This window comes from Athene noctua, chromosome Z (assembly GCF_965140245.1).
Source record: "Athene noctua chromosome Z, bAthNoc1.hap1.1, whole genome shotgun sequence".
Classification (NCBI taxonomy): domain Eukaryota; kingdom Metazoa; phylum Chordata; class Aves; order Strigiformes; family Strigidae; genus Athene; species Athene noctua.
In genome coordinates this window covers 69,712,485-69,726,602 of record NC_134077.1, presented here as the reverse complement: position 1 = coordinate 69,726,602, position 14,118 = coordinate 69,712,485, and the positions used below count along the sequence as shown (strand labels likewise).

Genomic DNA, 14,118 nt, shown 5'->3' with positions numbered 1-14,118 from the left:
GTTTCCCACAGCATTCTCCTGGCAAAACTTGCTATTTGCAGCTTGGATGGGCACACGCTTCACTGAGTAAAAAACTGTCTGGATGGCCGGGCCCAAATAGTCGTGGTGAAGGGAGTTAAATCCAGTTGGCAGCTGGTCAGGAGTGGTGTCCCCCAGGGCTCGGTGTTGGGGCCACTCCTGTTTAACATCTTTATTGATGATCTAGACGAGGGGATCGAGTGCACCCTCAGTCAGTTTGCAGATGACCCCAAGTTGGGTGGGAGTTTTGATCTGCTCGAGGGCAGGGAGGCTCTGCAGAGAGACCCGGACAGGCTGGAGCCATGGGCTGAGGCCAACTGGGGGAGTGTCAATAAGGGCAAATGCCGGGGGCTGCCCTTGGGCCACAACAACCCCCAGCAGCGCTACAGGCTTGGGGAGGAGTGGCTGGAGAGCTGCCAGTCAGAGAGGGACCTGGGGGTGCTGATTGACAGCCGGCTGAACAGGAGCCAGCAGTGTGCCCAGGGGGCCAAGAAGGCCAATGGCATCCTGGCTTGTGTCAGCAATAGCGTGGCCAGCAGGGACAGGGAAGGGATCTGACCCCTGTACTGGCACTGGGGAGGCCGCACCTCGATTCCTGTGTTCAGTTTTGGGCCCCTCACTCCAGAAAGGACATTGAATGACTCGAGCGTGTCCAGAGAAGGGCAACGAAGCTGGTGCAGGGTCTGGAGCACAGGTCGTACGAGGAGCAGCTGAGGGAACTGGGGGGGTTTAGTCTGGAGAAGAGGAGGCTGAGGGGAGACCTCATCGTCCTCTACAGCCACCTGAAAGGAGGGTGCAGAGAGCTGGGGATGAGTCTATTGAACCAAGTAACAAGTGATAGGACAAGAGGTAATGGCGTCAAGTTGCACCAGGGAAGGTTTAGACTGGATGTTAGGAAGCATTTCTTTCCAGAAGGGGTTGTTGGGCGTTGGAATGGGCTGCCCAGGGAGGTGGTGGAGTCCCCATCCCTGGAGGTGTTTCAGAGTTGGGCTGACTTAGCGCTGAGGGATCTGGTGTAGTTGGGAACTGTCGCTGTTAGGTTCATGGTTGGACTAGATGATCTTTAAGGTCTTTTCCAATCTTCTGTGTTTCTGTTTTCTGTGAACAAGGATATCACCGATAACGTGCTAAATAGGGAACCTGGTGACTTCAAAAACTGCATCTAGATTCAAGGTCTGAAACTTGCCCATAAACCTTGTATTCAATGTTTGAAATGGCATTCCTAATCTTTCCATATTTTAGGTTTTCTTGGATTGCGGGTGTAGTGGGAGATTTTTCTCAGTTCTGAGTTTTAGGAGATTTTATTCACAGGTTTAGTTACATTAACACATGCTGTGCAAATAGAAGTGATGTAATTACATTTTGACGTGGGTGGTTGGTCGCTGGAATGTGTCCATTCCTCTCAATTCTTGTGCAAAAGTGAGTTACTTAAAGTTTACCTACAAGGGTTGCAGATGCTGATGTGGCAACCCAGACCAGACATTCTTTCCTGCTGTCAGCACTGCACAGTCTTCGTTTAAAGGTCAAAGTAACTTAACGAGTAAGGCTGACTCATGCAGATGTGGACTATATGAATGCAGTGTACTTTTGATTGTGTCCCCTTTGCATCCTAGGGTTTCTTTTTGAATCAATGAATTTGACATAATCACAGGCAATGAATTAAAATACCGACATTTTGGAGTTTCAGTCACGATGGTGGTTCCTCAGTGGAAAAAGATACACTCTGCAGATGGTAACTAATTTGCTGAAACTAGCTCATTAAACTGAAAATATTCAAATATTCTTGCAAAGTATTTTTATCAAAGGTGTTTAAATAAAAAGAAGCCTGCCTGCATGGAGACTTGGAATTTCTCTTCCAGCAAAAGATGTCTTTTAAATCATACTGTTCCCATTCTGACTTTTTCCTGTGTTTATACTTGGTTATGTCAGTTAAAACAAGTATGTTATGTGCTGTGATATATATACATAACAGTAACATTTATGCATTACACAACTCCTTTATCTCAATTTATTAATTTGCTTACAAGGTTCAGTTGTACCACTGATTGTTGATAACCCAGAATACTTTCGTCTTGGGAGTATACTACTGGACCTGTATGTCCGCATGGGTTGAAAGGCATGTCTCTAAATACGTGAGGTTTTCTAAGTGTTTCTCCAACACTCAGGATAGTGCATTGCAGATAATGACGTAGAGATTTGAAGGAATTAATCCTGTATGATTTCTTAAATTTTATTTCTGAAATCCCTGACTCTAAAAGATACCAGGCTAAATCAAGTGTGTTTGGCTTCATGGACGTCAAGAAATGCAGCCTCATTTACCATTTTAAAAAATCCACAAAACCCCCACAGTGCTAATATTAATCAGTCACCCTTTTTTAAAGTTTTATTTCAGGCTTCCTGTTGGTCCATGATAGCTAGTTTACATGGAGGGCTAGTCGTTCTGAAGACAGCTGTATTTTATAATTAATATCCATGTTACCATCTGTGGGTCGTAGATTGATTAACCTTACAGTATTTTTTCCATTTTTCACTATAATCCTATAAACCAGTCACCATGGTTTTATTCTGGAAAGATACTGCTACCTCTGTGGGCTAATTCCAGAATGTCAGATGTTGCCTTGGCCTTACCTTAGCTAGCATATATCTTTGTCCTTACTGCATTAAGGAATAACAGATGTGAATTTTGTGTTTTGCTATAAAATGGTAATGAGGTTAAGGGACTTGATATCAACTGAGACACCTCAATCTCTTTCCTGACTTGGATATCCTCAGTTTGTCAAACTTACCTCATAATTGCAGCTGCTTTGGTCTCTGCCGGGTCTTAGGCAGTTGCATTGCCTGGTGTAAAATAAAGTAGGTATTTTTTCAGTTAAAATCCAGGTTAAAAAATCACACAAATCTGTGTACCTATCTACTATTTTTGACTAATGAAGTTATTCTAAACTCTTGTCTGCAGTGCCTGTTTCAGGCATAGTTGCTTTGTTCTACTAGCATAATGCTTATGACATGAATGAGCTGGATGACATGTTGCAGTGGTTATGAATGTAGGTGAGTTTTCATTAAAAAAAAAAGTCAGTGAAACTCATGGTACATCTGATAACCTAGACAAATAAGGAATACTTCAGTGATGCTGTATTGGTTTTTAAAATAACTGCACTTCATTAGAGAATGAAATGTGAAATCTAGAGGAAAATAAAAAGTGGAAGCTTTCTACATCTAGAAGTTGGTATTTTGTATTGGTCTGTTTAAAGGAAGGGAATCAGTGCTTAGTCATCTCTTTTCTTAGAAGATCTTAGGTTTATTGTTAATTGCTATAGGGAAATATGTTCTTATGAATTACTGTAATAAATGACCTGTTGGTTTATGCATGCTGTATTTATAGTATAAACATTGATCTGGCAAAAGGATCTGAAAAAACATGAACATTTTACAGTCTATAATATCTGTTATGCATCTTGGCAAAGAAAGAATCAGAGATTCTTATATTAAACATTTAACTAATGGGAACAGTTGCATACCATTTTATTGAATCAGAATCTGCATTGATATATGTAGTTTATTTTAGGATTATTAAGACCGGCTATTATAATATTGTAATGTTCATTGTCTTATTTTGCTTATATGCTCTTTATAGGCATATAGGATGATATGACAGACTAAACTTTTTGTATTAAAATTGTGTCCTACATATTAAGTGCTGCTTGTGACACGTTGCACATGAGTGTCTGGTGTGTATATATGTAGGGCGGGAGAAAAGCCCACAGGAATGTAAGTCAGTAACTCATATCTCTTTTGAGTGACATCTTGTTTCAATTGTAGTATTTCTCTTTTATTTTAGAGGAAGCCCACATCTGAAGGGAACCCCACATTATAAGGAAGAACAGTGTGCTCCTTCATTAAATCTAGAAGTGAAGAAAGTGCTGGACTTGCAAGCTTCTATCACAAGGTATGCTCAGTAATCATGTTTCAAGAATTCTTCTGCATATAGTGGTTACTTGTTAAGAAGTGAAGGGAAAACTGCATGGAAGAAAAGAAAGTTTTTAGACTTACTAACAGTAAGGACTAATAGTTGCTAATAGTAAGTCTAGGGAGGTGAAAAAGTAATTTGCTGGTTTAGAATTCTTTCTTTCTGTGCTTGTCTGTACTGATATTTTTGGCATATAGGCATATATAGCACATTCAGTATTACATTCTATTCCTATAAATGTGTTTGTCCTTGAGTTTAAAAATGGATTAGAGATTTCATGGAGACATAAGTATATAAGAGCAAAACTGTACGAAGCATTTCAACATTTCTTCAGCTGCCTCAGATGGTCCCTATTTGTCCTGGAAAAATTTTTTATTTATCTTTTATTGTGATTATTGCTTTCCCTATAAATAAGCTTTGAACATGCTAAAGAAGTGTGTGTGAAAAGTTGGTCAAACTGTATAGCATTGGAGTGGATTGGAAAAGTAACAAAGTGCAATTGGGGAAGAGGCCACATAGGAGAAGATGTATGTTAGAAGAAATGCAGTATATAGTGGAAAAAACTTTTCTGGGAAGCTGCAGGTTGTTATCTGCATGAAAATAGATTAACAATGGTTTTCAGAATTTTGGAAATGTTTGGGGAAGGATTTAGGAGAAATCTAATTTCTGCTTTGTCAATGAGCACAGATCATGGGTTAGAAAGTGTTGTGGATTATTTACAGCCTAGACAATGTTGGTAATTTTCTAGGATATATGAATAATTTATTGTTGGCAGCAATGTCTTATGTTTAGTCAAAAGTATTAAAATTATGTTCAGCAGTTCATGTACCAGTTAAACAGTTACACTAACAATACGGACCTGTTCATGAACTCAGTTTCCTGGAGAAAGATAGAGACATATACCGTATTTTCTTAGCTTGGTACCTTTACTGTTTAGAAGATTTAGGCACTTTGTAGCTTATTTGATGTAACTTCTCAACATAGCTGCTGATACAAGAGGCAGTAATATGGTGCTTGTTACATTAATTCATTTTTCTGTGACAATGATTTGTGATGCAGTTTTTTAGAGAATGACAATACATTTGTCAGTTTGCAGTCCACATTAGAGGACCTACTTGTGGCTACTGCTGATGGATTTCTTCATCTCGTTCACTGGGATGGTATGACCAATGGAAGGAAGGCCATCAACCTATGTACAGTTCCATTTTCTGTGGACCTGCAGTCTTCTCGAGGTAGGTTTGGGGGGTTTTATTGCTTATGGTAGTTAACTATTGGCAAAATACCATCTAATATAAAATATTATCTCTGTTCTCAAGCAGAAATAAGAAAAATGTGCCTTTTGTAAATGTGAACAAAGCCTGTTTAAAAGTTTTTTTCTGTGAAGTAATAAGTAAACAGCTGAAGTCTGTTAGTTTGCAATGTCACTGTGTCCACGTATTTTTAAATTACTGGTATTTTCTCAGCAGGTTCATTTTTGGGCTTTGAAGATGTTTACATCAGAGATATGGAATACTGTGCCACACTTGATGGTTTTGCTGTTGTTTTTAATGATGGCAGAGTCGGTTTCATTACTCCAATGTCAAGTAGATTCACTGCTGAGGTATATTTCCTTTAGTATTTATAGCGTGCACTCCACAATAAATGTATTTTCCTTGGTCTCTGCATGTCAGTTAGTTTTCTGCTTTAAATTTCATTCAGCTGCAAAGAAATTAAAATACAGTAACTGCTTAAAAGATAACATAGGAGCAAGACTATATTTTATACCATAATGTGAACTAGATTCTTCTAGAGCTAGTACCTGGCTATGGGAGAGCATAAATGATAGTAGAGTTAGTTTTTGTTTATTGCTTAAAAATGTCATTATACTCTTGAGGTCTTCTTACTGTCTCTGCGACAGATTTCCTGTTGCTAGTTATAAGTGGGGTAATAAGTAGTTTTTACTATGGCAAAGCATCATGGGTTCTATTTCTAGCTTTTAGTCATAATCAAGTCTAACTCTTCTCATAGTGACAAGCATACTTCAGAATTTGCTTTAAAGGAATCTTTTCCAAGTTAGGTGTTTTCTTACCTGTAGTTCAGCCTACAAACTCTACGACATTTTGTCTTTAGATATCTTTAATTACAGAAAACCCAGAAGGATTCTGTCCCAAACGCCTTCACACATTTACAGTATCTGCTATTTCAGCTGTTTTGTCTGTTTTCCTGTTTTGTGTTTTGCCTTCATCCTTAGTACCATCTACTGATTTTTTTTTTTTTTTTTTTATTCAGTATCAGGGGTATTCTTGTCTTATATGTATTGCTTTGCTTATTCAGAGCTCTGATAAACAGTTTCCTTACATAATGGCATATTTCTGTAACTTTTAAGAATGGTGAAACCAGTTTTACATATACTGGATTTTGTTTGTGAGCTATGCCAATTAATCTTGATATCTGCAACAGAAATTTCCTGTGGTGATGTAGATCAGCTGGCAGATCTGTAATATGGCGTATATGGGTAACACATGGATAGAAGCTGACTGTCATGAATAAAAGCACTGTTTAACCAAGAGTTCTGTGAATTCATTTCTTTACAGCAGCTCCATGGCGTTTGGGCACAAGATGTGGTTGATGGAACTTGTGTGGCAGTAAATAACAAATACAGGCTAATGGCATTTGGATGTGCCAAGTAAGTTTTGTGAGGCTGGTTCAATGGGGAGGGAAATGATTTCTTTATAAAGCTTAAGTACTAGTTTCTTCTTATCAACTTGTGTTGCAAGAGGTGTAAAGATGAAAATGATGAGTCTTCCTAGACATTGTATAATCTACTCTGTCAAGAAGGTAAGAGGGAAGAGGAAAGAAATGATTGCCTGCTTGATCTGCAGTTGAAATTGATGCTTGCTCTTCAGCTCTGGAAAAAAATTAAAAGGTGTCTGGACTAGTAGCAAGTATTGGAATATGCTACTGTCTCAGTTAGTCTCAAAGCAGGATTATGAAGTCAGTTTTAAGCAGTTAATTGTAATAATATTGGACAAGAATCAGCACTTTGCACCCAACTGAGAAAATGCTCTGTGAAGTGGTGTTTGGTCAGGAAAACTGTTGCCTGTTTGAGTAACTGAAATGTTGCAAAAGTGCTTTTAGTTGTGGTGGTTTGCTTATTGCTCCTTCAAGACATTTCCTTCTGCATAATACTGCTTTAGCTGGTCTAGAGTGCAGCTTTTTTTAAAAAAAAAAATTGTATTTTATTTGGTTTTTAGAGCATTTCAAAAGATCTGGGTAGTTTAGTCTTTAAGTGTCATCTTAAGAAATAGTATTCTAGGTTGTAGTAACAATGCAGTGTGGTGGTGTTTCCCTCTGAAACAGGAATAGTTACTCAAATTTATTTGTTTGGGTGTGTGTTAGTACACTCGTGATGAAACTTAAGCACAGAGTAAATACTAACTTTTATAATGGGTTGTCTTGCAGTTGGAAGCTATAAATATATGTGGATTGTGTATGCATATGTATTTTCAGAGGATGAAATAGTCTTAGTGCACTGGTCATTTTTACACTGGTGTTTTGGGTCCTCCACTGCCTTCTGGAAAGTATCTTATAAATTGGTTTCATAAAGTTTTTTGGATGTTACTTGACAGAATGTTTTGGTTCTAGAGAAGTTTGGTATTTGTGAGAAAAAAGCATCTTTTATTAACCTCTTGAAACTGATAAGAAATCCAAATGATCTGTGGTCTAAAGCATGTGTAATCTCTTCCAGTGGTTCTGTGCAGGTTTATACCATAGATACCACCACTGGCGCCATGCAGTTTTCTCATAAATTGGAACTGACACCAAAACAATACCCTGGTGAGCTACTTTTATTGCTAGAATTTTCCAGCTGTTTATATAGTAGTAATGAATATTTTTATCCTTGGCTAGTTAACAATTATTTGTTGTTTGCATTCTCATTGGTGGGATTAATATTTATTCTTGCATGTTCATAGTAATTTACTCTTGCACATTTGTTCTCTTAGCTGCTTGCTTTTAACTATTTTTGGATATGTTTCATATATGAGGGTCTAGGGTTGGTTGGGATTTTTTTGAGTTTGTTGGGGTTTTTTAATAAATCTGAATCTGAGTTAGTGTACAGACAGTACTGCTTCTGGTTGTTCATTCTTAAATGCTGAAGATATTAATAGTTCCCACATGTAGTCATGAGATTACTTTTCTGTTACTCAACCTGAAAGAGTAAGAGATTATTGTCAAAACTGATAATGAATATAATAGAGGTGTGATTTATAATAACCTGAAACAACTGATATGTAGCGTACAGAAAAAAAAAAAGTAATCCAGCACTGTGCCTTAACCGCAGTGAGCAGAAGCTCAGTGGAATTTTTCATGTAGTAGTAATAAGTATGTCAGGCTTGAGAGTGAGGAACATCTAAAGTGGGTAAATTGCATCCTCAACTGAAAATGTGTGTGCCTGTTAGGTTTTTAACAAAAAAATCATATCTGTAAATAACAGTTTTACAGTTCTGCTGCGTGCTGAAGGAAGAAGTTTCAAGGCTAACATCTTCTTTTGTCCTAAAAAACCTTTTACCAGAAATGCAGTCTTACGATTGTGTCATAGCACAGTGTATTTCTGGCCTGTTTTGATGTATTCTTAGTCTCCTATGAAACCAAACATGTATTTGAAAGAGAACATGAATTCTTCCTTTGCTGCTTATTCATTTTGATATGGTCAGTTTGATGATTGTAGCAAAGGTAAATGAAAAATAAAATATTTATTTCCATATACTTTTGTTTCTAATGGTGAAAGCAGTTGAAGCACATGATGTTTTTCACATGGTATTTTATTGTCTGTTTTTAAACAGATATTTGGAATAAAACAGGACCTGTTAAACTAATCAGATGGTCACCTGATAGCTGTGTTGTGATGGTGACCTGGGAATGTGGAGGCTTGTCCTTATGGAGTGTTTTTGGTGCTCAGCTTATCTGTACTTTAGGAGGTGATTTTGCGTGAGTACAAATTTAATGAAATTGTAAAATGTTTTATTAGAAACTTTGAGTTTTATACTTAAAAGCGTTTTATTAGAAACTGAGTTTTCTAATTAAAAGCGTTTTATTAGAAACTGAGTTTTCTAATTAAAAGCGTTTTATTAGAAACTATTTAACTGAAGTAAGTTCTTAAAATCTTTTCTGCATTACAGTTCCTTAGATATGGAATCACTGACTAATATTTAGGATGGGATCCTTTGAATATACATGAAAAAGTATTACTTACTTTTTGTAGGTGTCTTTCTGGCCGTAAAAGCAAATTACCCCAAAGGCAGGCCTTAGGAGGCAAATATTAAAATTCCCTCAGTGCCAGCATATATTTCCTGAAAATGTGCTAGCACCCAGAAATCACAATTCAAACAGTTTATGCTAGACATCTAATTGCATTGCCTTTTATGCAGTGTCATGGATCAAACAGGACTTATATTGCAAGGTGAGGTTCAATATAGAACCATATGACAATAGAAAGATAGGAAGATAATTTTTTATTTTGATGAAGTTATTTCCAAACTCAAACTTCTTCTGTTCTGTTTTTAAGGTATCAGTCTGATGGTGCCAAAAAGGATCCTCTGAAGATCAGTTCTATGGTAAAGATGAATATAAAAAAACTGTTATAGGATAAATTCTTAAATTATTCTTTATAAAACAGATTTTCAGAAAATCAAACTGTCTAGCTTTATTTACTACACTTACTAACATCAGTGTTGTATTGAAGGAAAAGGGAACTGCTGATGATTTTTTTTTTGGTCATGTATATGTGTGATCATGAAGTGTGCATAGCATGCCTTTTCTTGTCTTTGCTGTTAATATTAAGAATCAATCCTTGTTTTTCCTTACTATATATTTTTTAATCTTGTACTGTATTTCAGAGTACAGTGAGACACAGAACAACACTAATTGTAAACTTACTTATTTCCCTAAAATTATCAGCTATTGAAGTAACAACTCAGAATATGAATTCAAGAGAAACTTAACCCCTGTTGTTGTAATACGAACTAATTAACATGAAATCCTGCTAGTTTGTCAAATCAGTAGATGTTGATAAATATCAGACACAGTCTTCAAGGCTTCTTTTATGTTTATTATTTTGTACAGTATGTCTAAAGCATTTGATTTTATTTACGTATAGCCTAGTTGCTATGAAGATTGACAGTTTTAAACACACACCCTGATTGCATGTACAGATCTTCAAGGACAGCACAACATACTTCTTAACCCCACAGACTCAAATTCTGATACCATTGAATTTAATGAACAATCACCAATGTCATTTTTGGGATCAGGGTTTTTTCATACCTGATTTTGTTTGTGGATTTTTGTTAGTTGCTTTAAGCTGCAAACAGTTTTCATTACTTATGGGGATGTCTTACATAGTTACTTTTCATTTAAACAACATTTTTTACATAAAAATAGAAGAATTTAAATTAGATTCTTACTGTTCCTGGTGGATTTTACTGGTATGAGTTACTTAAGATTTTTATGATGATACTTTTTAAAACACCAAACTGTAGTTCTTCTATGAGCCTAATCATAAGATCAGTTACAGTAAGTTTCTGTAGTTCTTGTTTCTGAGGATATGTAGTGTTGGTTTTTGGTTTTTTGTTATTGTTATTCTTTTACATTCAGACATGGGGATCAGAAGGGTATCATCTGTGGGTTATTGATGGGATTTCTCCTTCAAACATGAAGCCTGAAAGAGATGCAAGTAATGAAGCTCGCCAGTTTGGTATTCTGCAGTTTCATTTCATCAAGAGTGCACTCACTGTTAACCCTTGTATGGTAAGCTTTTGCTGATAAACATATCTTTATTTTAGAGAATATTTCCAGTTGTCAGGTGACCTGTGAGTTATTCTCTTAACAGATCTTAGGTCTGTTTTGCAGCCATTAGACTGGTTTTCCTTTTTTTATCATAAAGCGTCTAAAATAGTACTTTGAAAATACTGCCATGCAATACTGTAACATAAAACCCACTAGTACGTAGTGATACAAAAATTGAGAACTGTCTTAACGTTTGTTTTTCATATTATTTATGCAGAATCTGTTCATATCATGTGTTTTTCTTTGTTTTCTGTATATGGAGTTCAAGATTGCTTTTGGTTTTTTTTGTTGTCTTGTTTTTAATGTAGAGTAACCAGGAACAAGTCCTCCTTCAGGGAGAAGATCGGTTGTATTTGAACTGTGGAGATGCAACACAGGCTCAGAGTCCCAGAAATACTTCAGCACACGCTGAACATAAGCCTACCAGGGAAAGAGGCCCATTTTCAGATGGCAGTTTAGATTCTCAGGGTTTAAGCACTTTACTAGGACACAGGCATTGGCACGTTGTACAGGTAATTGTTGCTGGTTGGCCATATGTGCTCTGTGCTTGCAGGAATTTTATAGGACTGGAATTTGAAGCTAATATCATCACACTCTTTCATACTCTCTTCCTCTACTATGAGATCATTGCTTTTTTAATGCCTCTTGGGTTTCCCCTGCTACAGCTTTTTATTACTGCCAAATGGTAAGCAACACTGGCCATCTCATTCTTGTGGCTCTAAGTTTTGATCCTAGCCAATAAAAAAAATCTAGATTTCTTTTTGACTTCAGGAAGTAGTTAAATTAGTTTCCTATGCTTTGAAAGGGAGAACAAGTGCAACATGCAAGAAATCCCGCAGGGATTTGTTCCGTTATTTATGCAAATTGCTTTAAGTATATTCAACTGACGAATACAGCCTTTGGACTTTGGCTGTATTTTCAAGCAGTCTTAGATGGCATCTGTTGAAGCATGTAATTAAAACTTCACGATATCAAGCTTGTGAAGAATAAATTATTTTCGGGGTCATAATGGGACAGATTCTATTTTCTCTGTAATATACAGGAAAAATTAAATAGCTTTTAATCTGTAACTCTGGTGTGTGTTCTTCCATGCTTGATTTGGTAGATATTTTGGGAGATATTTTTTAAGTAAAGGTTTTTAAAAGGTCCTCAAGATTTTGTTTTTCTCTTAATACATGAACCAGTATTATTAAACAGCATTTGACTCTAGGCATGTCTGTCAGATTCTAGATACTGTTGAATTTCCACTTTAGCTGGCCAGGTAGCTCTTCTGTCTTTTGAAACTGCTGTAGGAGGAGGAGGTCCTCATTCTGTGTAGCAGTAAAACTTAACACAATTGCAACTACCGTGGGGAGAAACATACCCATGAGAACAGCCGGTGGCTGGGGAATGAGAGCACCTACCAAGGACTGGAGTTTGAACCTGGATTTGCATCTTTCCATGTGACATGAAGAATCCAGGATCACAATTTAATTTGACATATCCCAGTCAAGTGCTCTCATAACAAGGCTTTTGGATGTGCTGGTGTGTATTTCTGTTGGGATTAGAAATTTCATCCCAGCACTGAAGTCCCTCCCTGAATGCTGTGTTTATCAAAACCTGTATGTTCCCATGAAAGGTTCTGATGGAGGAGGAGTACCTAGGGTGGTAGAAGAGCAGGTTTTGACTATTAATTTGTAATATAGTATTAGTTCTTATATGCCGTTAATGCGTATCTGTATTTCTTGTATTAAAAACACATTAACATTTAGGCTTCAGTAACTTTCGGGGGGGAAGAAAGGTAATTGTATTTTAAAAAAGAAATCCCAATATTTTAAACCTTTAAGCCAGTGTTTTGGAAAAACATGATAATCGTACAATAACTCCTTTAGAACATTATAATTAATCACTACTTTTAATGGTGCTTGGTATAGTTATGTGGTTTTGGTTTTCTCTTTTTTTTTTTTTTTTTTTTTCTTTTTTAGATTCATAGTACGTATCTAGAGAGCAACTGGCCTATAAGGGTGAGTTATTTTAAGAATGTTCTTGTTTCTTTAAAAGTATTGGGTTTTTATAACTGTCCCTTAGTGTTGCTCTGGAAGATGAAGTCATTGTTTTAAATTACAGAAAGAAGAATATGTGTTGGGCAGTAAAGTAGAGAACATAAAGACAACTTCACAAGTTTTGACTCTGACATTACATTGCCTCGTAGTGATGTATTTGGATAGGATATATAATTTAAATAATTGCATAAGTTGCTTCCTGAGGTTGTGGGTTTTTTTATCTTTGAACAGTTTTCAGCTATTGACAAGCTTGGACAGAATGTAGCTGTTGTTGGCAAGTTTGGTTTTGCACATTATTCTTTACTCACCAAAAAATGGAAGCTGTTTGGAAACATTACCCAGGTGAGAGGTTATGGTACTTTATTTGCATATACTGGGGAGGTTGAATGTGATGGAATGTGACTCTTGGAGAAAATTTAAAAATATTGTTTTCAAGTAAAAAGTAAACACACTTGGAATTGCTGGTTTTGCATGTGTTTTTCACAAAATGACTGAAACTTTTATCTTGTGGCTTTGGCACAATAATCTGAGTGCATATAGTCAGATGCTTACTTCCATACGTTTTATCTGAGAGTTTGTGTGAGACATGGCTTTGGATGCCAAGCTGGTTAATTAGCTCTCTGCTTCTGGACAGAATTTGAGAGAGTTCAGAGATGCCAGTAGCATAAGGAACTGTGGAGCTGTGTTTTGTAAGATGATGTTTGTCCTTCACACATTATTCTTTAGTATTTTGATTTTTTTAATCTCTTGACATTGGCTTTCAGGAATTACCCATAGAATGTACGTGTGTGTGTATACTTATATAAAAATACATTATATACATATGTCATTTGCTTTCTTTTTTCTTTTCAGGAGCAAAATATGATGGTAACAGGTGGCTTAGCGTGGTGGAATGACTTCATTGTTCTTGCATGTTATAATTTAAATGATCATCAGGAAGAGGTGAGGTATTTTTCTTCAAAGTAAATAAGTCATGTTTAGAATATTTGATCTGTTCTAAAGTAGTATTATAAATATGAAAAGCTTGATACATAGGTGACTTTTGGTCGTGTTCAGAAATTCTTTATTAACATGTAAGTAATTATCTCCAGAAAAGTTTATTATTGCTGTTAAAAACTGTTTTCAGCTGACTACTGTGCAGCTACTCATTATCTGAGAACTTTGTGCACATTTTTGCATGGTAGCACAAAGCCTGTTTTTAGGTATCTAGTTATAGAATTTTGGGACACTTTTTAAAGATTTTAAATTAGATGGGCAGAAGAGCTT

At 36.4% G+C, this 14,118-nt stretch overlaps 1 protein-coding gene across 4 annotated transcripts in view; it reads left to right on the top strand.

The window, feature by feature from the left end:
* Positions 1-14,118, top strand: part of RIC1 (RIC1 homolog, RAB6A GEF complex partner 1) — a 56,031-nt gene that overhangs the window by 26,413 nt on the left and 15,500 nt on the right. For 2 of the 4 annotated variants that reach the window (XM_074931748.1, XM_074931751.1), the window contains exons 4-15: positions 3,857-3,964; positions 5,075-5,217; positions 5,449-5,585; positions 6,559-6,650; positions 7,713-7,801; positions 8,809-8,953; positions 9,531-9,579; positions 10,619-10,771; positions 11,119-11,322; positions 12,775-12,813; positions 13,084-13,194; positions 13,705-13,794. In XM_074931748.1, the coding sequence (XP_074787849.1) occupies positions 3,857-3,964; positions 5,075-5,217; positions 5,449-5,585; positions 6,559-6,650; positions 7,713-7,801; positions 8,809-8,953; positions 9,531-9,579; positions 10,619-10,771; positions 11,119-11,322; positions 12,775-12,813; positions 13,084-13,194; positions 13,705-13,794 (1,360 nt within the window). The remainder of the gene's footprint in view (positions 1-3,856; positions 3,965-5,074; positions 5,218-5,448; positions 5,586-6,558; positions 6,651-7,712; positions 7,802-8,808; positions 8,954-9,530; positions 9,580-10,618; positions 10,772-11,118; positions 11,323-12,774; positions 12,814-13,083; positions 13,195-13,704; positions 13,795-14,118) is intronic. The other 2 variants (XM_074931749.1, XM_074931750.1) reach the window with 2 other exon arrangements.